This window comes from Pristis pectinata, chromosome 9 (assembly GCF_009764475.1).
Source record: "Pristis pectinata isolate sPriPec2 chromosome 9, sPriPec2.1.pri, whole genome shotgun sequence".
Lineage (NCBI taxonomy): Eukaryota > Metazoa > Chordata > Chondrichthyes > Rhinopristiformes > Pristidae > Pristis > Pristis pectinata.
Genome location: NC_067413.1, coordinates 26314836 through 26337490, shown reverse-complemented (window position 1 = coordinate 26337490; position 22655 = coordinate 26314836). Strand labels below are relative to the sequence as shown.

At 39.6% G+C, this 22655-nt stretch overlaps 1 protein-coding gene across 2 annotated transcripts in view; it reads right to left on the bottom strand.

Moving 5' to 3' along the window:
• The window catches only part of LOC127574434 (ALS2 C-terminal-like protein), a 75333-nt gene that overhangs the window by 36435 nt on the left and 16243 nt on the right, over positions 1 to 22655 (bottom strand). Inside the window, exons 2-12 of one of the 2 annotated variants that reach the window (XM_052023442.1) lie at positions 18393 to 18600; positions 17326 to 17431; positions 16780 to 16966; positions 15732 to 15797; positions 12739 to 12895; positions 10935 to 11063; positions 6251 to 6361; positions 4710 to 4780; positions 4016 to 4082; positions 2114 to 2316; positions 1162 to 1227 (exon numbers count right to left, since the gene is read on the bottom strand). In XM_052023442.1, the coding sequence (XP_051879402.1) occupies positions 1162 to 1227; positions 2114 to 2316; positions 4016 to 4082; positions 4710 to 4780; positions 6251 to 6361; positions 10935 to 11063; positions 12739 to 12895; positions 15732 to 15797; positions 16780 to 16966; positions 17326 to 17431; positions 18393 to 18533 (1304 nt within the window). In that variant the 5' untranslated portion in view covers positions 18534 to 18600. The other variant, XM_052023443.1, reaches the window with a different exon arrangement.

The window sequence follows — 22655 nt, the reverse complement described above, 5'->3', positions numbered from 1 at the left end:
CACCGCCAATTTTGGGAAAGTTGTCAGTTTTTGACCATGACTGCAGAACTTACATTTATACAACAACATAAAAACTATAAAATATCCAAGGCTCTATATAGAAGCATTAACAAGTAAAGGAGTATTAGGACAGATGCTAAAATTTAGTCAAAAAGCTCTCATTAAGGAATGCTTTCAAGGAGAAAGCATGGGGGTAGAAAGAGAATAGCAGTACCAGGATTATAATAACATAAAGACACTTTCAGAAATGAGGTCACTTATGAACCTATTGTCTTCAGTGCCCTCTACAGAGGAATGCACAAGAAGTAAAAGTGGTTCTGTACATACAGAGCCCCACTTGTTAAACTGTTGAATCATGAATGTTTCTTTTTACTTGGTGTTTGAATACATTGAATGATGGCATCGTGATAATTGGTGACTAAGCTAAAGAAGACGAGGTAGGAGTAAATGCTGATTGCCTTTATTGAGGTTTTGGAGTTATTTTTCTGGAGCTGAGGAGATCAAACTAATTTCACTAAGTTTGTGTGTTGTGCTTTCAACATTTGTGTTGGATCAGATGAAGATGATCACAAATGGTTATTTAGACTCTTTTAATAGTTTCAATCGATTGGGGGATTAAATGTGCAAAAAAGATGGAATGATTTTTATCACAAATTACATTGCTGATGGAAAGAAATCTATTCTATTCATATCTGCGGGTGCTAAAACATACCAGTTGATAAAATTCTTGCTGGCTCCAGCCAAACCCAGAGATGGGACAACTAAAGCTCATTGAACAGTATGAATGACTCACCTTAATCCCAAAACTAAATGAAATATTTAGTTTCCATGTGAAACTTCACTGGGCTCTATTGCACAATTGAGATAAATTGCTGAATACTGTTAGTATGATACAAGTTTGGAGATGTTACATGATCACAAAGTTTGTGGAATCCTGAATGTATAGTCAAAGGAGAATGCTCAGTGAGTAGAAAATAGTTAGGACACAAACAGCAAAGATTTGGATCATTTTAGGTGAGGTTAAAAGATTGAAGGTATACAGAAGAAAGGAGAATAATCAAGTTGAGCAATAACAAAGGTTCTCACTACAATGAAAGCAAGTCAGGAGTTGAGCCATCTGATAATATGTCAGTGCAGATGGATGGTTTAAGCAATACTTACCCATGTTCCTGACCTCCTTCATATTGTCCAGCATAGTTTCGCCCATCTGGCCATTTCATGATTCCACTGAAGCAATGAAAATATTAGTTAATAACCACAGCAGCAACATGCTAAACTTTGTTCTGGAAAATTCAAGATTATAGCAAAACTGGAATGAAAGAGCTTAATCCACAACTGTGTTATTCAATGAGGAAAAATTTGCATGGATCAGAAAGTTGGGAATCCACAACTTACACCCCTGGGATTCATATCCCCTCTCTGGAAGGGTGTAAAAAACAGAAAGAAGCCTTCATTTCGGTTGCTAGAAATCTACAGCATAGAAATCCCTATTTGGTTTCTCATATCTGAGCACAATCTTGGAAAGACTATTTGATTTAGAACATAGAACAGTACAGCACAGGAACCGGCCTTTTGGCCCACAATGTTGTGCAAGTATGATGCCAGATTAAATGAATCCCTTCTACCTGCACATGATCCATATCCCTCCATTCCCTGTATATACATGTGCCTACCTAAAAACCTCTTGAACGCCCCTATTGTATCTGCTTCCACTACCACCCATGCCAGTGCGTTCCAGGAACCCACCACTCTCTGTGTAAGAAAGTTGCCCCAGAAATTTTCCCTCTCTCACCTCATAGCCAGACTCTCAGTGACCCCTACAGTTTATCATTGGTCACCTCTCTTAGTGTCCTATCATCTGATCAATGCTCCTCTCTGTCTACCTCTTATAGTGAGTTGCTCAATATAAGGACTGTTAATTCAACCATATACAAAAGAGGTTCCATTCTACACAGGGTAGATCGGTGAGGGTAAGAGCCAGTAGGTAGCATAGCTTAATTTTGCTCAGAACATATTATTCCACAATAAACACCTAAGTTTGAGGATATTTTTCTAACCAGTATTTTACTGTTAGACTTTGTCTAAAAACGTTAAACTTCAAATCAAAATATACCTGCCCTGGGGTTTCCCCTTGTACCAGTCTCCCTCATAGATGGCAGCCTTAAATCGAGGATTGTTGACAAAAGTATAGGCAGCAAAACGGCAAGCAGGCACGTTGTATGAATTCTCAGTGCTGCCCTCACCCCACAAAGGGAAATCCAGCTTCCCATCCAAGAACTGTCGAATGGCTTGATTCAGCTTCCAAAACCAAACCATCTGTGAATCAAAAGAGCAGAACAGGAGAGTATAAATATCTGTGTTTACACTGCTTCTTTCATGACTTCACAAATGCTCCACATTGTTTTTGCAAAAAATTACTTTTTGAAATACAGTTGTTGTTGTAAAGTATAAAAACTGCAGAGTTTTTCCCCATTTCATTTTACCAATATTGGCTGAGAGAGAAATGTGAGGCAGGGCACCATGTAACTGCCCCGCTCTTCTTTGGATAGCGCTGTTGGACCTTTGATATGTATCTGAGGGGGGAGACAAAAGCATGTTTTGAGGTCTGATCTGGGAGGCAGCAGCTTTGACAATGCAGCACATTTTCAGTCCTTTAACAAGGAATCAGCTCGAGTGAGGATTCACTGTGGAATCTTCAGACTCGGGAAGCAAGAGTGCTGCCATTGAATCAAAGATGACCCAGGCTTCTATCAGACACATCCCTGGATGGAAAGCTGCTGCTGTCATTTTTGCACCAGTTTCAATTAAACTAATGCATTCATTGAAGTATATAAATGGTCTGGGGGATATTTACAGTGGATATCATGCAGTACTTTCAAATCAGAGGCTGCATAGGATTCAACATGAAAATAGATCATCTTACTTTGGTGAGCAGATGAGGACTGATCCTGACCAAGCCAGAAAGCTCTGATCTTTTCTGAGGCCAGTTCTAATGAGCATCTTGCTGGTGTGTTACTTGCTCCAAATGGGTATCCCTTCTCTAGGTCTACAACTCAGGTTTACGCTACATTTGTTGGCTCAAAAAGTCCACTAGTGGCAGGCAGGTCCAGGCATCACACTCTGGTTTCTCAGGGTCCCATTAAAACAAATCTTTATTTCCCTATTAAGTCCCTGGTTCAATCCGGTTGAGCATGTCCCGTTTTAATACCTGCACCTCCCACGTCAGACAGGCAGAGTGGGTTAAAATTAGTCCCATCGTGTAGATCCCTCCTTTCTGATCATGCTCTAGAAAGAGTTCTTTGTTTTATAATTCATTTACAGATGAATTTTGCAAAGCCAGCGTTTATTATCCATCCATAATTGTCCCAGAAACAAGGAGACACTTAAGAATCATCTGCACTGGTGGTTCTGGAGTCACACACAGATCAGACCAAGTAAAGATGGCAGATTTCTTCCCCTGAAGGACCAGATGTGCTTTTATGGCAACCCAGCAGTTTCTTGGTTACAGATACTTGCATATTTTAACATTAATTCTAATTAATGCTAGAAGAGCATTCCAAATTAATGCTAGATTCAAATATTCCAAAAGTTTAGAATTTCACTAGGAATATCAAATAAAGAGAAGAATTTACATTGTCAATCATCTGCAGAATGTCTCAATGATTTTCACAGCTGAAGAATTACTTGAGCTGTAGTCACTGTTTTGTAGGGATTCTATTAAGTCACAACCCTCCACAAGCAACAGCAGATAAATAACTAGTTAATCTGTTCTTGTTTGGTAAAGAAACACCAGCCAAATTTTCTTTGAACATACACTAAACTAGCAGACAGATTTGGGTTGACACTTGACATAAAGTACCAATGAAGAATAGTTTGCACTGAAGTATTAGCTTAAATCACACTTTCAAATTCCTGAACAGGGCATGAACCTTTAGCCCTGTTTAGGATTCATCTCCAAAAGTAAAAGGCCCTCATCACTTCCTGATATGTTTCAGAGTCTAAGTTCTATGCTTACCATACTCTTGGGATCCTGCATGTTGAATATAAATTCTTCCTCTGGAACAATGATCTTCAACTGATTCCTGAACAAAACAAAAATACATTTTGTTGACAGGGATGCTTACTCTCAATTACCAAGGTAGATGTCTCCAGAAGGCCATTCTGATAAGCCCACAATTGCTCTGGAGTTTCCTGTTTTTCAATGACCTTGCACTGAGTTTGCCCTCTCTCTACCCACAAGAGGGTCTCTCCTCTTAAAATTTTCAGGGAAGACGATGGTGAGGTGTGTAGGGTGTGCAGTGGAGTGGTGCTATATAAACACTGCTCAAGAAATAGCTGAAGAAATGATAGCTGGATAAGCCAAACCTGTGATTTAGCTGCCTGTCAAATCTGTCAAAACCATTTCTGCTTCTGAATAGAACTTTAAATTGTATTGATGTATGGTAAGAATGTGATTGGAGTCTGCACTTTTTATTATAAAAATTATCCACACAATCAATCATGTAGCCGAGCACTTGTAAGGATTATAAATATACATGAAGGAGTACATTGCCAATAACATTGCAGCACACCAGCATGAGATACTGCCTATAAAATTGATGGAGTGTGAATGGAAGAAAGGGGATTTTAGCTCCAGTTACCTCATTCTCCGTCCCTGTGAATACATTGAGCTGTTTCTATTTACATTGCACTTAACCCTTCCTACTGACCTTTCAGAGCTGGTGTCAATAAGTCTTTCCATCCAGACTATGTTGAGCTTGTAGCTGCTGGCTTCTGAACCCTAGCAAAAAAGAAGTAGGTCATTGCACAACAAACATATGAGCCACAGGTAGCTGAGAAACTATCAAAGTCAGCACCCATGTGCCAACAGCTGTGGTCACTTGTGCAGCCTCTTTTCGTCTAACCTTGCTTCAGCTCATCTGCTGCTGAAACTCCCGACCACTCCTTATGACAATCCATAACTAGCTGTTCTCCCATTTTCCAACATCCATAAGTGTAAGGTCATCAAAAAATCTGCTGCCAATGTTGCAGTTTGCACCCTTCCATTCCCAATCACCCTCTACTTTCTGACCTAACCTGTTATCTGAATAATGAAATACTCACCCTAGTTTTCAAATCCTTCCATTACCTTGCCTGCTCTTTCATTAATCTCCGCCAGCTTAACAATATGTCAAGATGTGTATACTCTTCCAATTCTGTCTACTCAGGATCTCCATTTTTAAACACCACCAGTTGTGTCTGTGCTTTCAGCTGAAAAGGCCCTAATCACTGGTATCTACCCCTGAAATTCTTCTCTTCACAAGATCACAAGATCACAAGACAAGGGAGCAGAAGCAGGCCATTTGGCCCATCGAGTCTGCTCCAAGGAAAGGGAAATAGAAATGAGAAATGGGGAATGGGGGAAAAGACTGCCTTCTAAAATTTGCCTTTTTCACAAAGCTTTTGTTCAACTGATACAATATTTCCTTATGTACCACAGTGTCAAATTGTTTGATGATGCTTCTGAAGCACTTTGAGACATGTTATTAAATTAAAAATGTGTTGTAAACACAAAGCCTAGAAGTGCACTACACAGTAGAATTTTAATGGAAAATTGATTGTTGAAAGCTCAAGTATTTACTAGTTCGCAAAATTGTTTCTGGGTCCTCAGTACATGTCATCTTCAACTATCATCCATTCCCTAAATGGTGATTTCATTCCTTGTCTGTATCACAGATTGAGCTAAATTATCTTAATATTGTTTCTTGAGCTGAGCTTTCAATTATATACCTTCTCAAGGACTGCTATGTACTTCCAACTCTACGATGTTGTCCTCTGTCTCTGCTCTTCTCCTGCTGAATGGCTAAAGCATGATTTTGAAACCTCCAGAATCTACAATCACAATACTCTTCTGTCTGACATCTATCTTCCAAACTCCTTAAACTTCAGCTAATCCAAAGTCTGTAGCCAATGTATCCATTATCCTTGTACTTGTTATGATGTCCTGGTCCATGAATACCACAAAATCTTAAAATTGTCTTCACCATTTTCAAACCTCTGCTTATCTCCTTCACTCATCAGGTCTTCAGGACCATGGTTATTCTTGCCTTCTGCATGCACCCAATTTCCAATAAATATCTGAACCTTTGTGTTAACTTCCAGCTTACAGTTCACTCAAGTATTCAATATTCCTCATACATGTGAGCTTTCCTTACTTTTTTTCCCAAACCAGGGAACCAAAGATTCAGTTACTGAATGCAGAGATCTTTACCTGAATGATCACCAGGCTGTCATCAAAAAGCAAGAGCCTGGCATCGCCGCTGGATGCTGGGATGTTGTTGCTGTCTTCCCATAACCGGCGCTCTGGAAGAAACAAGAGGTCCTAAAAAGAGAAGAATTAGGTTTGAAACCAGCAAAAGTAACAGAATTATAGTCATGCAAAAGAAGATCATTCCACCCATCAGATCCATGCCGGCTCCCAGGGATGTCTTTTCCACCTTCCTTATTTACCTGTACCCCTGCAACTTATTTTCTCTCACACATTTTCATCATCTCCCCTTTGATTCTTTTCGTCATCAACCTATGTTACGAGATAACTTAGAGTCGCTAATTAACCTATTCAAACATCTTTGAGATGTGGAAGGAATCTGCAGCTCCCAGAAGAAACCCACAGAGTCATGGGGAGAATGTGGAAACCCCACACTGACTGCACCAAAGTCAGGACCAAACTAGGTTGGCTTGATATGTGAGGCACCAACACTAACTGCTGCATCACTGCAGTGCCTTAAGTGATACAAGGACTTATGAATTGGGAAGACATATAACAAATAAAATTTAATGCAGAGACAAATGAAGTGATTCATTTTGAAAATAGAAAGCAATACACACTAAACAGTAATACACAAAAAGTGCTGGAGGAACTCAGCAGGTCAGGCAGCGTCTACGGAGGGAAATAAACAGTCAACGTTTCAGGCTGAGATCCTTCATAGTGTCCTGATGAAGTGTCTTGGCTCGAAACGTCAACTGTTTATTTCCCTCCATAGATGTTGCCTGACCTGCTGAGTTCCTCCAGAACTTTTTGTGTATTGCTCCAGATTCCAGCGTCTGCAGAATTTTTTGTATCTCCAACACACTAAACAGTATAATGTTAAAAGGAATATAGAAACATAGGGATCTGATGATGTATGTACACCAATCTCTGAAGGTGTAGGGCAAATTTAGAAGGTTGTCAAAAAGATATACAGTACCTTTGGGTTATAAAGAGGTTGAATATAAAACCAGGGAAGTTATAGCCAATCTTCATTAAAAAAAACACTGCTTGGGCCCAGCTAGAGTAGTCTCTCCAATTCTGAAAACCACACTTTGGAGAGAATTGTCAGGGCCTTCAATAGCATGCAGAAAAAGGGATTTAATAGAATGCAATTAAGAATGAAAGTAGAGATCCTGGACAAACTTTGGTTTTCCTTGAAACAGAAATAAAATTGAGATTTAATAAATATTTAGCAAAGGTATTCATAAGATCATAGACTCAGACAGCACAGAAACGGGCACTTCAGCCGATCACATCCATGCTGACATTTTGGTCCATCTACACTATTCCTATCTGTCCGTATTATGACTATCAAGGTCTCGGAAAGCTCGTGATGATTAGTAGAGCAAGCTTTTTCCACTGGAGAAAGGATCAGTAAACAAAGGATACAGATCTAAGATGATTGACAAATAAACTGAAGGCAAGATAAAGAGTTAAAAATTCTGTGCAGTGGATCAGGAATGCAATTCCTGGAAGAGTAGTGGACAGTACATTCAGCGATAACTTTTATGGAATTGTACAAATACCTAAAGGTAAGAAATTTACAAGTTTAAGAGGAATGAACAGTCAACCAACTGGACAGCTTTTTCAAACACTCAGCACAGGCAAAGTGGGCCCAATGGCCTCCTTCTTTGTTCTATTATTCCAGAATTCCACACACCATTCAACAGTTAACTTCCAGACAGTTCAGTAATTTGAAGGTAGTGACCGCTTGTGGGTGTGAGGGAAAAGGAAAAAATGTGATTTCCATGCCACCATCCATTTTGATTTCTTCCAATCCCCCTTCCAAAAGCACTTCTTCGAGATTCATAAACTCCACTGCATACGTATCAATGGAATAAGTCATCACAAGCTTGCATGACCTTATGAGCAAGCAATAGAATTCTACTTCGAATTGCAGAGAGAGAAAAATAACTGTTTTTTTTTAACTTGATTTGCATAATTTGAAAGTTTGAGCAACAGAATTAGCCAATTGTGCTGAGAATGGGAAGTGAGAAAGTCAGCCTGATCTTTACCATTCTCCAAAAGAAGCAATGCGGTCATTTGATCATCTTGTCTCCTGATTTGAAACACTTGTGACAGTTGAAGGACAGCATGCTGCTCCCTGACTCACAAAACATTCTCAACAAAGCATGAGGAATTTTCTCCTCAACATTTCATTTCGAAAGTACCAATAAGATGACTGCATGAGGAAATGTTTAAATTCTGAAATTTGCCTGCATAACCAATTGATACATATGAAAGGCTTGGGTTTGGAGGCAACTTTGGTGCATTGGATTAGAAATGGATCCAGAGGTTAGAGAAAGAGTGTAAGGATGATGGAACTATGCTCTTAATAACAGGATGTGACGTGATATTCCTGAGGGATTAGTGCTGAGCATCAACATGTATTTCCCATATCAGTTGTAGCAAGGCTTGCCTGCTATAACGGGACACAAAACAAAGTCAGGCAGCATTGCTGACAAAAATGCATCACTCCCTGATGATAATGCAATCTATGCACATTTTGAACAAAGGGCAAAAAAATGATGCTACCCACCCCGACAGCCTCCAACACACCAGTACCCACAGTCACTATTGTAGTTGTCAGATCAGCCTTCCTGAGAGTGAACTTGAAGAACACATCTGGCCCAGATGGAGTCCCCGGATGTGTCCTCAGATTCTGTGTGGAGCAGTTTAATGTCTCCCTACTACAATCCAAGGTTCTCACCTGCTTTAAGAAGACTACTATCATCTTAGTGCCAAAGGAAAAAAAAACAAATTCATCTCCCAACTCCTAAACCTAGGACTCAACACCTCCCTCTGCAACTGGATCTTCAAGTTCCTGACCAAGAGACAGCAATCAGTAAGGATAGGCAGCAATACCTCTGCCATGATTATCCTTAACACTGGTGCCCTGCAAGGCTGCGTCCTCAGCCCCCTACTTTATTCCCTATACACTCACAACTGTGTGGCCAGATTCTGCTCTTACTCCATCTACAAGTTTGCAGATGACACCACCATAGTGGGCCGAATCTCAAATAATGAAAGATGGAGTACAGGAAAGAGGTAGAGAGCCTAGTGACATAGTGTCAAGACAACAACCTTTCCCTCAATGCCAGCAAAACAAAAGAGCTGATCATTGACTTCAGGAAGCAGGGTGGAGCACATGCTCCTGTACGTATTAATGGTACTGAGGTGGAGATGGTTAAAAGCTTCAAGTTCCTAGGTTTAAGTATCACCAATAGCTTGTCCTGGTCCAACCATATAGATGCTATAGCCAAGAAAGCATACCAGCACCGTTCCTTCCTCAGAAGGCTAAGGAAATTCAGCAAGTCCCCCTTGACCCTTGCCAGTTTTTATAGATGCACCATAGAAAGCATCCTATCCAGAAGCATCAGTGTGGAAACTGCTCTGCCCCAAAACCTCAAAAAGTTGCAGAGTGTTGTGGACAGAGCTCAGTCCAACATGAAAACCATCCTCCCCTCCATGGACTCTGTCTACAACTCCTAGTGCCTCAAGAAAGCAGCTAACATAATCAAAGACCCCTCCCACCCCAATCATTCTCCCTTCCATCAGGCAGAAGATACAAAAGCTTGAAAATATGCAACACCAGACTCAAGGGCAGCTTCTATCCTGCTGTTATAAGACTCTTAAATGGACGTCTTTTACAATAATGGTGAACTTTTGATCTCACAATCCAGTTCATCGTGGCCCTTGCACCTTATTTTCTACCTGCAATGTACTTTCTCTGTAAACTGTAACTGTAACACTATATTCTGCATTCTGTTATTGTTTTTCCCTCTGTACTACGTTTTGAAATTATCTGTATGGATGGCATGCAAAACAAAATTTTTCACTCTATCTCAGTACATGTGACAATAATAAACCAACTACCAATTATTAATGGCTTCGATGAAGAAAGAGTATTATGTATCTACAGAAGTTGTACATTAAAAAGAGACCATTCAAATTAAGTGAAAGAGAAATCTGTAATGATTATAATTCAATATGACAGCATTCACTCTGGATCAAAGAAGGAAAATGGAATAGTTTCTGGATGGCATGAATGTAGGAATTTGAGTCACAAATCAATTTAGATGACAACATACATAAATTAAGTAAAGTTTATAGATAAAAACAATTATAAAGCTTAATGGAATATTTAGCCTTCATTTCAAAGAGACTAGGAAGTTGGTCTACAGTTGTATGGAGACTTGGTCAGGAGCCATCTAGAATATTGCTTCCAGCAATTAGTACCACACCACATTCACTCATGTATGTATTGAGCTTTCCTGTGAATTCATTCATTCTATTTTTCTCAAGCACTCAAGTAGATTATTCTACATTCTAATTACTGAGGGGAGTTTTATTTTATTTTCTTGTTGGTAATAACTATTCAGTATTGATGATCTCAAGTCATCATATGATTGTGATCAAATCAGAATTAGAAGGCACAGATTGAAGCATCACTCCAGGAGACGTGAGATTGATACTACTGAGCCAAAGCAGAAATATACTTGTATAAACCTAAAGTGATGTGAATTGTTATTAAACGGAATTAGTCTTAGGTAACATGGATCAACGGTTTCTCGATTGACAACAATAATGGAGAAGAAGTACCTACAATAATGAAAATATTGAGCATAATGTACTCCCTACTCACTGTTAATTTGCTTCCAAGAGAGCTCCAGAGAGCTTTGGTTGAAGATGCCACATCCAGTGTCTGTTGAATCCACTTGTCAAGATCTATGAAAGTCACAAGAGCATCCGTGGTAGGTTTTGACTCAGGGTTCTGAAAATGACCAAGAGGATAAACCCTAAAAAAATTGAACTGACCCTTTAACTCATTTGTATAATCCCCCCACTCTGATCTCACTTTATGTAAAACATCATCAGTCTGATTGTTAACTCCACAAAGCAATCCTGTATTTCTCTTCCAGATCAGATTCTAGAAAAAAGTTGAGGTGGAAGTGGATAAACAGTAAAAGAACAAAAGCTTATAAAGAAGAGAGTGAAGGCAGGGGAACGGGGCATGCTGAACTGAATGACTTGCTCCTAAATTCAATCATGTCCAATTCCTATAGTGTAGGATCACACCAAGATTTAGCTTAGGAGGGAAAGTTCATAAATTCAGAAGACACAATTTGGGGTCAACAAGCTTGGATTTCAATGGCCTGTAGATTATTAAATGAAGAAAAGATTGACAGCTAATAAATCAAAGGACATAAAATATAATTAGTTCCTTCAATTGGGTACTTAATGAAAAGTGAAAATCACTGAATGATATTGTTTTTTGAAGATTTAGTGTGTACATAAACATTTGTCTGTCCACTATTTTAATTGAAGCAAAAAATTATTTTAAATTTAATGTTAACCTTGGCAAATTCAGGCAGAGGAATTTAATGTATTAACTATTCATTGTCTAATATCAGATGGTAATTTCTAGTTACAAGGTCAGATGTTATTATTAAACTTGTTGCGAGAAACAAATAATGATTAAGGAAAGAGAGTTGTTGCATTGGATTTACTGTTAATCAGATATGTTCAGAAACAATCATTTAAGGAATTTTACTATAAAATTGATCATCTCTCATTATTATTACAGGCTTTGGTCAGATTTTATTGTAACAATTAACTCTAGATATACAAGTTATGAAGAATACTAACATATACAGAGCTAGCAGTACAGATATTGATTTGGGGTTCAAATCTGATCCAGTGAATTTTAGCAGCAGATCCTGGTAATATTGTTTAGTCCTCATCAACAGTGTGTCAGTTCTGGTTCTGAATTGCTGCTTTTGTTTTTAACTCCAAAGCATAAACAGGATAGCTGGCCATCTCTTAACATCACAAACACAATAAAATAGCTGCACTTCAACAGTTTTATAATGTGTTCCCTGCACTGATCATAGTTATAATTTGGAAATGCAACAGTGAAACACTGCCTGCTTGTACTTAACTGGCATGGATGCTTTGTTGGAAGCAAAAAACAAACTGTTGGAGGGACTCAGCAAGTCAGGCAGCGTCGGCGGAGGCAGAGGGATAGTTGATGTTTCAGGTCAAGACCCTGCATCAGGCTTTGTTGGAACCTGGCTGGACCTCTGTATGCTTGAAGCACCTGGTTAGGTGGAGCAAAACCTCAGCAATGATTAGGCAGCACAGTCCTGAGGGTCCATCCTCAAAATACCCCTGGCAGGCTTTGACAGTCATATTGATTCAGCCCAATAACAATGATGTTCATTAAGGCTTCAAAATTCATTGGGAGTTCCTGCATCTCTTGGTAACATTAGTGAAATCAACAATAAAAGATATGGATATCTTTTCAGTATTTGGTTATCCTGCTGTAACCATGCAATTCCCATTGAATTCCAGGGCCTGTATTTATCTACGGCAGTTCCAGATCCTCAGCACAATTTGTAAGTTTGTATTACAGTTTGTAAATTAAAATCATTCTGCGATGCACAGACCTTTATCAAGCCACAGCTGAGTTTCCTGAGGACGTCGATATACTTCTGGACCTGTAGGCGTATGGGCTCATGAAAGATTCGTTGCAGGCTCATGGGAAGAGAGGTTGAATCCAAGTGAAAACCCTTCAGAGTTTTCTTGTTCTTTTTCCAATAGTCACTGTATTTATTATAAATAATTGGGTGGTAAAATTAGAATGTATATGAATCACAGAATTTTCAGTACAAAATTTACCACCAAATTCAGAATTCTACATTAAATATACATTGAATAATGAGGATTTTCCTTTACTGCCTTCTCTATAATCTTGATTTATAAACAGACCTTATACAGTACATGTATGGTCCACAGCAGATAAAGCCTAGGATTAGTCCTAAAAATAAAAAAAAACTGCAAACGCTGGAAATCTGAAATAAAAACAAAAAATGCTGAAAACGCACAGGAGGTCAGCATCTGTGGAAAGAAAAACAGAGCTAATGTTTCAGGTCCAAGACCTTTGTCAGAATGTCCCACCAGAATTACACAACACAGTTGAGGTAGCACAATCAGATCACAAAATTCTGTGCTTTATAGTATGCTCTCTTTCTTGTTCTTGTCAGTTCCTGTACAGCAGGGAGTTTTGTTTTAACAATGATTCATTGTCCAGCAATGCTAAAAATGGACAAGATTTCCTCTCTGGGTTATGCAGTCTTATGACATTATGGAAGTGGCCAAGGGCAATATCCTCCTTTTAGGATCACCACCCACATGTACACCCACAAAGGTCATGCACAACCTTCCTTTTTTTTAAGGTAAGGACCACAATGAGATGAGATAATGCTCGGAATACCATCAAGCACCAAATTCTTCATTATGTTGCTTCAGCAATAATGGGCTGAGGGCGAACATCATAAGGAAGTTTTACAGGAACATGAAGAAGCAATGCTCAGACTCTCTGGGTGTCAGCACAAGTCCTGGTTTTATCAATATACTTCTCACCAGTCTGGTATAGTAATTCAAAGATTAAACTCATCAACTTATAAATCAGTGATGCATTTAATTCTACTCCACCATTATGGCTACCAATTCTGCCCAAAATCCCACCATCAAGTTTCAGTTGAGGATCTAGTGTGCTCCAGCTAACTAATTTCTCCCGATACACCTGAATCTCAAAGATGTGCTGTCAATTCAGTTGAAGGCAGACAGACCTTTCTAGAATCATGCAGTTATGCTTCTGTTCTGCCAAGCAAATTTCAGCATTTGGTGGTGAGAAAGCTAGGTTATCTGCAACATCCTGAACAAACATTTAATGGAATACTTCACATAGGAATTAATTAGTTTCTAGTGGAGTGGGTTGAGCTTAGTTAGTGCATGACAGGCATAGCAACCTGTATCACAAACAGAAAATGAAAAGGAATCCCTACTCAGAACATGACAAAGTCCAGTCCATCCAATCACATAAATGACCATCATCCACTTGACACTTATGCAGTTACCGTACATCGAGCAACTTCTTGTGCAATTGAATGGATCACCAAACTCAATATTCAGTTATAAATTATTACTTGTTTCTTAGTGCCATAAGAAAAAGTAAAGAGTGCACAAGCATTCAACATTGTTTAGGGAGGCATTGTTATATCAAAAATGTAAAGACTCAAGCAGGAAGCTATTCAACTCAAAGCTTAAAGATTTTGCTATTTTGTTAGAGACACAATCTACCATTGGATTTTCAGCTGCTGCTTTTATTGCTGAAGCAATGTGCAGTTCCTGCCCACACTTGTAGCAGGCTCACAAGCTCAGGCAGAATTCACAAGACTGGTTCCAAATATTTTCCTTAATTGAAACCCCTCCCTTTCCCTTACATTTACACTGAAGATTGGGCCAAGCAAGAATATCAACTTAATTCCAGTGGGGATGATGGAAGGAGACACTGCTGATATCTTTAAATGCAAATCTGATGAATTCCTATTGCAAAATACTTTTAGGTACAGTTCTAGTTGCTGAAGCTTTTGAAAGGAACAGGAGAGCAATCAGAGTGATAGAAGGAGGGAGGGATTTGAACAATGACAAATTATTATTTAAACTGTGGACATTCTAACTAGAAATAAGAAGTTTTAGAGGTGATAGCATGACTGATTTTCAGATTCCAGAGGAATGTGGTAATGTGGACCAGGGGAAATTGTTTCATCTTGTCCAGAACAGTAGAAGACAGAACCTGTGCTTGTAGGGAGTAAATTTATAATTAAACATGTGGCAAGTATTGCCTAGAAACTGGGCAACACCCTTCAAGGCATGTCATTCAATCAGTTCACAATATGCCAACAATTGTTTGTGGAGGTGCAGCTGGGAAGCTCAGTAGCACATCAGGTCCAGGTCATTGTACAAGACTGATGCAATAGCACATGGGGAAAGGTCTGTGCAAAGGACATCAGATAGATTCAAGGCATGGGGCACGGGGAAAAGAGGTCCAAAGGTGGCACTGGTGGAGACGGTAGGGGTGGGGAGGTGGGTTGAGTTCAGCAGAAAAGTGAGTGTCAACACTGATCAATAAGAAGGATAGTGATAAGTATTGGTGGTAGGATAAAGTGTGATGAGGTCACTGGATGTGATCTATAGCCGGGGTTACATAGTCAACACTCCGAGGATTGCTTCAGGTGTGAACGCTCAAGCTACAAACTGGTTGATGTGGAAACAGGATGAAGTCACACCAGCATGAGAAGAGGGGATGCACTGAGCTTCAAACCAATACTGCACCTGAACTGAAAACAATGGATCTGGTCTTTACTTCGTACTTATCCCACACTGCACCTGACCTTTGATTACCTAAGAGTTTCATTTTCCATGATCCACATTGCTGTTCTTCAGGAACCAAAACTCCCAAAATAGATAAATAAAGCCCTGCTGAGTGAAATAAGATTCAATATCTCAAACTGTAAAGTTACCCCAGCTTTTTTAATCACAATTTTTAAAAACACAACATTTTTGAAACACAGCTGTTTTTCCATTGCTGTTGTACCTGGTTTGTTTTGCAATGTGCTCAAAGCCACAAAGGACAACATAGTTTGTGAAAGCCATGAAGTACCTGAAAGAGAGAAAGATAAACAAATATTGAACTATCAGAGTCACAAATCTGGAGAAATCAGGACCAGAAGGAGGATGCAGTGGGAGAACTGGGTCGGTGGGGGAGAGGCAGGCTGGAGAAAATGGTATTGGGGGGGTGGGATAAGGGGACAGTGGAGATAGGCAGGGGAGCAAATGGGAAGAACGGTGAGGGTTGTGGATGAAGCAAGAGAGCAAAGGAATTGGGACAGGTGGAGGGGGTTAGGGGTGCAGAGCTGTGCAGGACAAAACAGGGCAATGCCGTAGGTTTCAAACTCAGGACCTACAGGTTGCTAGACCAAGACTTGAATCACCAGGCTAATCTATCCAATTTTAGGTGCATAGAGTCATAGTGTCATACAGCACAGAAACAGGCCCTACCCCCGCCCACACGCCTCCATGCCGACATTAAGTCCCCATTTAGACTCATCCCATGTGTAGTGATCTGTAGCCTTCTATGCTTTGGTGATTCAAGTGCTTGTCTAGGTATTTTCTAAATCTTTTTGAGACTCTCTTCACATTTATCAGGATTAACTTCCATCTGCCATTGCTCTACCTAATTTACCAGTCGATCAATACCTTTCTTTAGCCTAACACTATCCTCCTCACTATCAAAACACCACCAATTTTTGTGTCATCTGCAAACTTACCAGTCATACCTCCTACATTAACATCTAAGTTGTTACTGTATATAGCAAACAGTAAGATTCCAGTGCATGACTGCTCATAGGCTTCCAATCCCAAAATAACCCTCCACCATCACCTTCTGTCTCCCATTCCCAAACTAATTTTGGATTAAACTTGCCAATTTGTCTTGGATCCCATGGGGCCCTAACCACTTGGACCAGCCTACCATGTGGGACCTTGTTAAACATTCATTTGTGATCAGCATACACTGACCTGTAATGACTTGCCAGTCAGGACATCACTGCCAAACATCTGAAATGTTCAGCTTGCTCACTTACATAACGTATATCTCCTTAAGCTGCTGTGCATTTTTGAGCAGGTAAAGCTCCTTGTGGGTTGAAGTGTTGAATCTTTCACTAAGGTGCAAACAGTGTTCTTCTGTCTGATTGCACAGCGCCTCCAAGCTTTCCTCCAAGACAAAGAGAGATTCTTTCAGCTGTGACCGGGACTTTAGATCAGAAGCTTCTGCAGAAATGAAACACACATAGAATAAATTTGAGAAGGTAAACTAAAAGCTTGCCTTTGTCAGTAGTGGAAGGTAAACATTATTGAATCAGCAGTCCACAAAACCACACACCATGATATTCAGTAGAGCTGGTCAATGGGAGTGAGAATAAGGAAATTAAAAAAAGGCAGGTTATTCATCCTAGTTAGTCAACATGATTTACAAAGTATATATGCTGCCTATTTCTTTCACAGTGCACTGTATTTTAGTTTCATCCACCATCTTTTTATAATATTTCGACCCATTGGCATGTGAAGTCAGGTCCTTCTTTTCTGGACCAGTCTCAATCAGAATAATGTGACACCTGACAGTCACTTACCAGCCTTGACAAGAGGCTGCAGAATCTGAGCTTTAATGTCAGTCAACAAATTCTTGAAGGACTGTTCCAACTTGAAGAGGTAGGCAGCTTCCCTTTGGTATTTCTCCTTTAGCAATGCAAACAAAAATAATAAGAGTAACAATAATCACAGAGATGCCTTGGTTCACAGTGAAATCCACACTAAGTCTAAAGAGGGAAGTAAGAGTAGATGGACTGATACCCAGCTAGACATTATATTGCAGATGGTCATAAGAGAGCCAACCTGTAAAAAGACCTATTCTTCATGACTCTGTAATGCCACTGTTCAAGAAAGGAGAGAAACAGAAAGCAAGAAACAATTAGCCTAACAACTGTCACTGGGAAAATGCTAGAATCTATTATTAAGCAGGTAACTGCAGAAAATGTTGAAAGTCATAAAGCAATCAAGCAGAATCAGCATGATTATTACGAAAAGGAAATTGTGTTTGACAATCTCACTAGAGTTCCTTGAGGATATACATCAAAACACACAGTGAAATGCACCTTTTACGTAGAGCGTTCTGGGGGCAGCCTACAAGTGTTGCCACGCTTCCGGCGCCAAGATAGCATGCCCACAACTTCCTAACCCGTACGTCTTTGGAATGTGGGAGGAAACAGGAGCACCCGGAGGACACCCACGCAGACATGGGGAGAACGTACAAACTCCTTATTAAACATTCTGAGGGGTTTTGAAAATCCTGAAAGAATTTGTTTTCTCTCTAGTGTAGATAAATCGAACTAGGAACATAGTTTCAAGGTAAGGGGTTGCCCATTTTAGTAGGGATAATGAGGAATTTCTTCTCTCAAAGAGTCATGAATTTTTGGAATTCCCTATTCCAGAGAGCTGTGGAAGTGGAATCATTGGATATATTTAAGACAAAGACTGACAGATATTTAAACTACAAGGGGGTCCAGGTGTCTGAAAGAAAGTGGGAAAGAAGGAAAATGGCATTTAGGTTTAAATTGGATCGGCCATGGTCATATTGAATGGCAGAGCAGACTGGAGATGTATACTGGCCTACTCCTGCTCTTGTTCCTTATGTTCTTACCTTAACATCTGGCCCTATATTGGCAGATTGCCTGGTGCTTGACACAGATTTCGAGCAAGGTGTCATCCAATTAACAGAAAACCTTGACCTTTGCGGCAGTACATCTGAATCAGTCCGCTGGACTGGACAACTCGGGTCCATTCTGTGGCTCAAGTGAGTTTCAGAATTTCCATCTTGTTCAGCAGATTGTTTTCAGTTTAGTTTATTGCTTTGATTAAAAGGAGAAAAAATGTGTATGTCAAAACAAACAAGCTCTAACTTTCTCGTTTTATCCAATTTTCAATATTTTTCAATGTAGTTCAACAAGTTTGCTTCCACTTGTGCAGGATTTCCCAATCTCAGTTTATGACGTCTTTTGGAGAGTGACATTTTCCAAAACGTTTTGCTGCTCCCCAGTTCACTGTTCTCTTTCATTGATTTAGTTATGGTGTGCTGGTTGTTTAACAATCTTGGAAACATGCCACATCACCTAACAGTGTGCAAATCCAGTAAAGTTTGCATTCGCCTGGGTATGCTGTTATAATTTCATTATACAGGATCGTGTTTGACTTACCAAAGTCATTTTAGTTCCACATGCCTGACAGTCAAGGCTTAGGTCTCTACCAACGTACTTTAAATGTCTTAGATAATGAATATTTAACAAAATACCATTAACCATTCTTCTGCTTGACCAGCTATCACTGCTCTGCACATAAACACATAAAGTTTCACAGAGGTAAATAGGACAAATTATAGTCCTCACTAACAGGTCCACCACTCTACAGCCAAGTGAACAAACTCGTTACCTACTCACTAAAGATATGCAAGTTTCCACAGCCACCATTACCTTCTGGACATCTTTTGCATTACTGCAGAAGTGCATTCAAACCACCAATAATAACATTTAAAAGATATTTGGAGAGCTACATGAAAAGGAAAGATTTAGAGGCAAATAGGACTAGCTTAGATGGGCATTTTGGTTGGCACGGACAAATTGGGCTAAAGGGCTTGTTTCCATGCCGTGATGCACTATTACTCTATGACACAGGCAAAAACCAGATTTGTTGAGAGCTCTTTTTCTCAAACTTCCAGCGTCTGCACTTTTCTGAATGAATGTAAGTTTTGTTTACAATGCCATCGCACCTGAGAAAAAGCATACAATGATTTACAGGATGTAGTCTACTTATGAGCATAATTGAGGAAAATGCATGGATTTATAGAATTCATTAAAGAGAAGTGGATATTAAATTTCTTCTGTGTTCTGCCTATTTAACATCATAATCTATTGGTTATTCCTCTACCTCCATGCACATTCCAGTACAACCTGATTCCAGATGTCTGTGCCAATTCAGCCATTATAAGATAAAATAACATTTCTTTCTTAGTCACATGTACATTGAAACACACAGTGAAATGCATCTTTGCGTAGTGTGTTCTGGGGATGGTTTTTCATGCAGTTCCTGAGATGTTTCATTGTCAAGTGGGTTACACCCAGGTGGGAACAGGAAGCAGTTTAAGAAAACTGAATGAGCGTATTGTTGAAGAAGTACATTTTAAGGCATGCTAGCAAGATAAAGGATAAATGCACCTCACTGTCCAGTGGAAAATATCATTACCCTTGGTACTACCAAGTGAGAACAAGTAGAGCAGAAATGGAAGGGCAGAAGGTGCGAAAAGAAGTTTTGGGTTGTAGGAAGTTGAGAAATGCAGGACGATAAGAATGGCATTTGAAAGTTTACATAACACCATTACAGTATACTTCTCAAAACATGTCTGAAGGATTAATTCTCTTAATGTTTCAGACAAGATCTTAAGTGATTTCAAACAAGTAGCAATGATGCAAATCTAGTAATGTACCAATTAGGGAAAGAATGGAAAGATTGAACAAACCTTTGTAATGCTGTAGAGCCTCCATTCAACTCATGACAGTGATTTCATTGCAAATCTTCAACTGGAATTGAATATCCTAATCCTATAACACGGCATTTTTATCTTTCCATTTCTCAAATATCGATACATACATACACATATATAAACATGTTGTGAGAATGCTTCTGCTGGTGGGGAATCAAGAGCTGGTGGACATAATTTCAGCAAAAAGGGTTGAGAACTTGTGGCTGGTAAGGAGGAATTCTTGCAAAGGATTGTGAGTCTTCAGAATTCTCTGTGCCAAAGGGTTGTGGACACTGGGTCATTAAATATGTTCAACCTGAGAGATAAACATTTGAACTACAGAGGAATCAAGAAGTGTGAGGAAAAGGCAGGAAAATGGACATGAGGCTAGATTTCAGATCAGCCACGATCTTTTGAATGATAAAGCAGGCTCAAAGATGTTTGCTAAACATCTGCTTCAGTTTATAATGTTATAATCTGTCTCAATACCCCTGGAATGTACTGTTGCCCTGCAACTAGACTTATAGTACTTCCAGTTTCAACTTTTCAATACATCAACTGTGCCGATGCAGTTCATGTCACATGTGACCTCTTGGAAGCTTATAACCATTACTTCCTCCTTCACCATCACAATTAACTCATTCCTTTGCCATGATTAAACTTTCTAGCATTGCACATGAAAGCAACTGGATTCAGCAAGCATTGATAGCAACATCTAATGTGTCCATTTCCCACACAGATGTTTGCACAAATGTGGATAAGGCAGAGGAGTGTGCCTTAGGCAAGACTGAAGGTATTGCAGATGTTGGAAAATGGGTTCCCATAATCTCCAGTGTTCACAATTTAAGTCAATGATTCAGACCTCAGGATCAAAACCACAAGTTCTCAATCTGTAAGTGAGTATTGTAATGGAAATCCAACTCTGAGGATTGCAAGAAATTATAGAAAAACTTTAATAAGCTTGCAGAGTGCATAATTGGCAATTGAATTTTAGAACAAATATTTTGGTAAGGAAAAAAGAGGTCACATGAGTTGGAAAAAATCAAAATGGGATAAAGGATCAAAGGAATGTCAAGTGCAAATATACATATCTCTATGCTAACTGGCCATTAACAAAAGAAAACAAAATAATCTTTGAAGGTATATATCTGGAGGAATAGATTTTAAAATGGAAAAGTCTGGTTAGGCTACTTTTGTACACCAATTCAGGTTGTTCTGTTGTAAGGATTGAATAAAGATAAAAGAGTGCAAAAATTCACAAGGATGCAAGTTTACACTCATCATAGAACCATAGAACACTACAGCACAGAAAACAGGTCATTCGGCCCTTCTAGTCTGTGCCGAAATGGTATTCCACTAGTCCCATTTACCTGCACCCAGTCCATAACCCTCCAGACCTCTCCCGTCCATGCATCTATCCAATTTATTCTTAAAACTCAAGAGTGAGCCCGCATTCACTAGATCAGATGGCAGCCCGTTCCACACTCCCACCACTCTTTGAGTGAAGAAGTTCCCCCTAATGTTCCCCCTAAACTTTTCCCCTTTCACCCTAAAGCCATGTTCTCCCGTACTTATCTCTCCTAATCTAGGTGGAAAGAGCCTACCCGCATTAACTCTGTCTATACCCCACATAATTTTGTAAACCTCTATCAAATTTCCCCTCATTCTTCTGCGCTCCAAGGAATAAAGTCCTAACCTGTTCTTTCCCTGTAACTCAACTCCTGAAGACCCAGCAACATTCTAGTAAATCTCCCCTTCACTCTTTCAATCTTGCAAATATCCTTCCTATAGTTAGGTGACCAGAACTGCACACAATACTCCAAATTTGGCCTCACCAATGTCTTATACAACCTCACCATAACATCCCAAATCCTATACTCAATACTTTGATTTAAGAATGCCAGGATGCCAAATGCCTTCTTTACAACCCTGTCTACCTGCTACGCCACTTTCAGGGAATTATGTATCTGAACTCTCAGATCCTTTTGTTCCTCTGCACTCCTCAGTGCCCTACCATTTACTGTGTATGTCCTACCTTGATTTGTCCTTCCAAAATGCAACACCTCACACTTTTCTGCATTAAGTTCCATCTGCCATTTTCTGGCCCATTCTTCCAGTTGGTTCAGATCCCTCTGCAAGCTTTGAAAGCCTTCCTCACTGTCCACTATGCCTCCAATCTTAGTATCATCAGCAAACTTGCTGATCCAATTTACCACATTATCATCTAGATCATTGATATAGACAACAAACAACAATGGCCCCAGCACAGATCCCTGAGGCAGACCACTAGTCACAGGCCTCCAGTCTGAGAAACAATCATCCACTACCACTCTCTGTCTTCTCCCACTCAGCCAATTTCGAATCCACTTTACAACCTTTCCATGGATACCT